The following is a 6,000-nucleotide window of genomic DNA, read 5'->3' on the forward strand; positions in this document are numbered from 1 at the left end:
GCTCTACTGCTCTGGTACAGAGACACAGTCCTCACCCCGTGTCTTCAGTCTGCACCCACAACTCCTCGCACCCAAATTAGAGGCTGAGAGATCAGTCCTGCCCAAATGTCTCTCTCCGCCCACCTGCCCACCCAGGGTCTCTACCATGGGAAGGGCAGAAAATCCCCACCCCTCACCTTCTCTTTTTCCTCCTCACCCACTTCTACCCTGGGGCACACCCATACCACTGACAACCTTCCGCTGTGCTCATCCCTGAAATGAAGCACCTTCCTCCATCCTCAGTAACTTTCCCCAGAATTCTGACCTGGCTGCAGTCTGTCTCTCTCCAAAGCAGGCATGGCACCCTCCGCCAGAATGCTTCCCAAGACCAGGCGTCTCTTTCCTCGCTGCCTTCTCTCCAGAAAGCTCTTACATTCCATCTCATTTTTATCTCTCCAAATCCAACTCATCCTCCAAGGAAATATCCCTGCCCCCTTCAAGAGCCTCACCTGACTCGATGCTCCACATCCTGCAAGGCTATATTTGTGTCGCCATCGTTCCCACCCCCCTTCCGCACTTATCCGTCCATAAATATTTATTTGTCTCCCCACAAACTGTGAGCTCCTCGAAGGAATATATCTAGGTCCTGGTCCCCAATTACTAGCACGTAACATCTGTTCCATGACTCATGGGCTGAATTAATGAATGAAAATCTATGTCCTGGCTAGAATTACTGATATAAATAATGAGAGGTGATGAAGTGAATGTATCTTTCTTCATTAGATTTTTCTCTCAATTAAAGCTATTTCTATTTGTTTGCAAAGTCACAGAAAAAAAAATGAACTCCAAGAAAACCTGACTACCCCCTTTTGCCACTTCTGCCTCTTAGGTGATCACAGTTAAATGCTGGGTGTGAACTGTTCTGAGAGTCTCTGTGCTCAGGGCACACACACCTAGGCATGCAGAGGGGTTTTCTCCTCTGACTACACTGAGATTCTGTATGCACTCACTGTCTTTCCAGCAAACTGATTAAACTGAGTCATGGCCACCCCTCCAGACCAGCATGTTGCACCCTGGTTCATTCTTTCACGGTACTGATGTACCATAATCTGTGGATAATCCCCTAGTAGACGAACAGGCAAGTTTCTCCTGCTCTAATGGAATCAACTTGTGTTTATTAAACATTCAGATTCCTGGCAACTCCTGAAGACCCGCCTTCAGTCACTCTGAGACAGGGCCCTTTTACGAGGATGCTTCATAAATACTCAAGCTGATTCACAGAGCCCTCGAAAAGGGGGCAAGTTTTCATACCTATGAAAGATAGGGTTCTGCCCTTAGACTTTATGTCTAAGGGCAGAAGCCATAAGGTTTGGAATGAGGTCTGGATATCTACATTTGTTAAAGGCTACCAAGACAATTCTTCCCAGCTTTGGAAATACTATGCTAAGTGCTACAATTTCCTCTGGTTAGCAATGCAAACGATCAAGATCTGATAGTCCCATGTTGGCCTCTAGTTGTAGAACTGCAAGACCAAGCTAAACACCACACCAAGTCTTTGATGAGGGGCTAGAGCTACGACTCAATAGACTGGAGCTCACACTCTGCATGCAGTGCCCTGGATTCGATCCCTGGGACCACATGATCCATCAAGCACTACGAGATCCTCTGAGCATTAAGGTGGAAGTGGTCCCTGAGTGCCACCACATGTGGTCCATGAATAAAAATAAAACATCTCTGCTGAGACTACTGTAAAGGACCACAGATCAGAATGCTACAGCTGGCCCTACCTTGGAATTAAAGACTACTTTTTATTGTTTAGTTTGAATAGTACATTGGATTTTAGTGTTTAACTTACATCTTAAAAGCAAATGTAGGTGAGCAGAGAGATAGCACATGAGCAAATTGGGGTGTGGGGGGGTAGGTGGCAAAGAAATGGTACAGCAGGCAAGAAGTTTGTCTAGCATGCAACTGACCTGGGTTCAATCCCTGACACCCCACGTGGTCACCCAAGCACCGCCAGGAGTGATCCCTAAGCACAGAATCAGGAGTAAGCAAGTTCCAAGCACTGTCCCCAAAACAAACTTACAACTAAAGCAAAAGAGAAAAGTTATTTTTGTTTTTTTTCCATTCTGGGTGGGCTGGAGTGATAGCATAGCAGGTAGGGCATTTGCCTTGCGTGCGGCCAACCCGGGTTCAAACCCTGGCATCCTACATGGTCCCCCAAGCACCTCCAGGAGTCATTCCTGAGTGTAGAGACAGTAGCAACCCCTGAGCATCACTGAGTATGACCCAAAAAGAAAAAAAATCTCTCCCAGGGCCAGATGGGGTGGGGCTCTTACCCTTTATGTGGCCAACCCAAGTTCATCCCTGGCATCGCATATGGTCTCCTGAGCCCACCACTTACCAGAGGGCCAGGAGTAAGCCCTGAGCACTTCTGGGTGTGGCCCCCAAACAAACAATCAAACAAAAAAATCCCTCTTCACATTTCTCTAGTTACATTTTATTTAAATAAAACTAATTTTCAAAACCAAAAACCAACATTTTTATCTCTAAAACAAAACTGGCATGAGAGGGGCGCTAGGGGCATACACAGAGAAATTTTCTGGCACTATTCCTGGCTCTGTGATTGGGGACCCTGGGAGTTCTCACGGTTTATAGTGTGGAGATTCAAACTAGGGTCACAGCAGCCACCGTAACTGAATGCCAGGTGCCTTTTCTCCTGAAACATCCCTCCAGCTCTGTCTCTAAAAATTTTCATAAAGTTCTTATCACGTAACTGATTTCAATATTTTCCACTTTTTAAAAAATACTGAGAGTATCTCGCCCGCACCACAAAAGCCTGGCAAGCTACCTGTGACTTATTCGCTATGCCAAACACAGTAACAAGTATCACAATGGAGACGTTACTGGGCCCGCTCAAGCAAATCAATGAACAACGGGAGGACAGTGACAGTGACAGTGACTCCTACCATAACCTGCAAGCCCAGATGTTAAAAAGACCATTTAAAAACTAAAAATGATCTTTTCAAGTGTCTAAAGACCTTCCCATTGATCAGTTCCTTAAAAAGATCCCCCATTTACTGTTTGTTCCTAATAATGGTTTATTATCTCTATTTTCAGAAGCACAGCGAAAGCACCTACTGAATTAGAAACCACTAGAGAAGCTCATGGTTCTGACATCGTTCCTTTAAAAAAATGACACCCAGAACGTTTTCCAACAAAAACTCAACTCAACAGCTATTCTACTAAGCACTCCAGTGCCTAATCAAATGCAAGATTACCAAGTTCAAGTTTGAAGGGAAAAACTAGACAGTAGAGTGAGATGCTGATGTTGTTCTGCCTGAGATCAGGTTCAGAAGAAACGTTTGAAAGCTCAGCTCCAAGTTGCAGCCATCACCCTCTGAATAGCTGGGAGCATCTCCGCTCAGATAAAACCCAGGGCCCCTGAATACACTGGAGGGGCCAGAGAGCACTTCGAATGGATGGACAAGCTTCCTCCGACTCATTCAGCTTCACTGGCTCTCTGGTTCTCTAGCACACAAAGCTCTGTACTAAGGGTTCGGGTGGAGTAAAACCAATCGGAAATGGATTTTGACACAGAGTTTCACAACCTAGGGGAACCTCTTCCCTCCATGATCTCTGTAGAACTCCGGCCGGAAATCAGGACCAAAAGAAAGTCCAGGTGTTAGAACATGGTTCAGAGCTTGTACCGCTGCGTTCCTGGGGAAGATCCACACCCAACTCCTGCTCAGATCTGTCACCCTCTCGTTTTCTTTTTCTAACCGGCACAAATTATTAGGTACTATTAGGCAGGTACAACCCAGTATCCACAAATGTACATTCTGTCACCCCACCTGGCCCTTACCACCCCATTTTCAGGTAAAGAACCAATCCATGAAACTACCAGTTTATTTTACCACCCAATTTTCAGGCGTAGAACCAATTCATCATACTACCAGTTCAAACAGAAAACTGAATCAACAACAACAACAACAACACAACAACAACAACAAAGGTTGTATTTCAAACGGTAGAACTCATTCTGTTCATTATATGCCCTGAAATGAACCATGTAAAAACAGCACTTAATTATCCAACACATGCTGTTAAATTCCTAATCTCCCTCCCCCCACCCCAACACACATACACACATGAAATCAGGGTTAATTGCAGATTTAGCAGAAATAACTGCAGTTCCTCTTACAAATGTCAGGGAATTAAAAGTGGTGGCACTTCAGTGCTAATTCACTTTCTAAAAATAATCAATGTTGTCAATCGGTTCTTTTTTTTTTTTCCTCCTGTTTTTGAAACGCGTGGAATCCAATCTAGGACTACACACAGGCAAGGCGCACACATGCCACCACCCAAGTCACCACCGCGGCCCTTCATATTTCCCTCACATTGTGTGGGAAAGCAACCAGGTCCCTTCATTTCGGGAGCCGGCAAGCTGCACAAAGACTGGGAGTCTTTAATATTTCACTCATAGTAGCAGCCACCAAGCTATGAGTAACCTGCTCTCTCCGGCATCACCACTGGCTCCAGATGGCACGAAATACAATTCCCTCTACTCTTGCCTTAAAAAAAATAAAAAAGAAATTAAAAAAAAAAAGATTCTAATTTCTCTTTTGCCCCGTTTCACCTGCAGTAACTGTTGCACTCCAGAAAGAAAACGGGCGGGGTGCATGCAGGGGTACGGGTGTGTGTGTCTGTGTGTGTGTAGGTGTGTGTGCAGGGTGTGTGTATGTGTGCGTGTGTGTATGAGTGCGTGTGTGTGCAATCACGCAGAGTACAGGTAGGAAATTTACTTCGGGTCATGGGTATAAGCGCTGCAGCTTTAAATCTCGCTGCATCGAGCCCTGGATTCCTTCCATAACTGAGCTGCAAAATGGTAACAAGAAAGGAGGAAAAAAAAAAATACCTCTTCCTTTCTGCTGGCCGGCCTGTCAGGCCGCTCCCCGGGACTGACCGCGGCTGGCCCAGCGCCCACGCCCTCCCCCTCGGACGTGCGGCTGGGACAGGTGAGCTGGCACCAACCTGGGCCCTGGGGCTTGGCCCGCGCCCGGGGCTCAAGGTCAAGGACGAGGGCTTCCTCCCCCCTCGCCACCTCCCACCCGTGCCCCCCCAGGCGCTCGGAACCAGGCTGGGCTCGGGCCGCAGAAGTTTCAGGCCCGGATCGCGGCCGGCGCGGTGCTCGCCAACCCCTTCGCCCTCGGAGGCACCTGCCCGGCGCGCCCGGCTCTGCGCCCTGCCCAGCCAGCCGGGCCCGGCGCTGGGGGTCCGGGTCCGAGCTCCGTGCCCGCCCGGCCAACACTCACCCCTGGTGGACATGGTTCAGGCCAGCTGGAGCCGATGCTGCGAGCGCAGAGCGGGATCCCGGGGCAGGGCGTGGGGGAGGCCGATCTGCCGCCCCCCCAACTCCCCAAAACGCGCCCCCGCGCCCCCCTGCGCCCACCGGGCCCGAGGGGAGGCGGCTGGCGGCGCGGCGGCGCCTCCCGCAGGACACCTGGCCAGCGCCGGGCACGGCTGGGCACGGCTGGGCACGGCTGGGCGCAGCGCGGCGCAGCCGGCGGGCTGGACGCAGCGGCCACGCTGACAGCCCCGCGGCCCGCCCCGCCCCGCCCCGCCCCGCCGCGGGCCCACCCGGCCGGGGCCGCCGGGGACGCCCAGGAGGCGCTTTTGTCCCCTCGTGATGGGAAGGGAGGCGGTGGGGGGCGAGGGGGGGCGCGATAGGGTCCGCGTCTTCCCCTCCTCCCACCTAGGTTCTTGATTAAATTTAATAAGGCATAATAATTTTGCAGCTGTGGGGAACGGTTTTGCAGCCACCTGCGAGAGAAAGCGAGCTAGCGGGGAAGCGGGCTGGCGAGCTCCCCGTTGGTGTCCCATCCTGGGTGGTAGAGCCGTGTGCACACCCGCACAATTAGCGTGGGGTGAGGTTGGGGGGACTTCAGTGACCCTGCAGGTCAGCCCTGGAGAGCAGGGATGGCCACCGTGTGGTCCCTTGAGTCACACCCAAAGCGCCCC

The 6,000-nt window shown here is 50.5% G+C and overlaps 1 protein-coding gene across 1 annotated transcript in view; it reads right to left on the minus strand.

The window, feature by feature from the left end:
- The window catches only part of ABLIM1 (actin binding LIM protein 1), a 318,451-nt gene extending 313,061 nt beyond the window's left edge, over nucleotides 1-5,390 (minus strand). The window contains exon 1 of the mRNA XM_056120594.1: nucleotides 5,295-5,390. Coding sequence (XP_055976569.1) covers nucleotides 5,295-5,307 — 13 coding nt within the window. The 5' untranslated portion in view covers nucleotides 5,308-5,390. The remainder of the gene's footprint in view (nucleotides 1-5,294) is intronic.
- Between the last annotated feature and the right edge of the window lie 610 nt (nucleotides 5,391-6,000).

This window comes from Sorex fumeus, unplaced genomic scaffold (genome assembly GCF_029834395.1).
Source record: "Sorex fumeus unplaced genomic scaffold, SorFum_2.1 ptg000043l, whole genome shotgun sequence".
Taxonomy (NCBI): Eukaryota; Metazoa; Chordata; class Mammalia; order Eulipotyphla; family Soricidae; genus Sorex; species Sorex fumeus.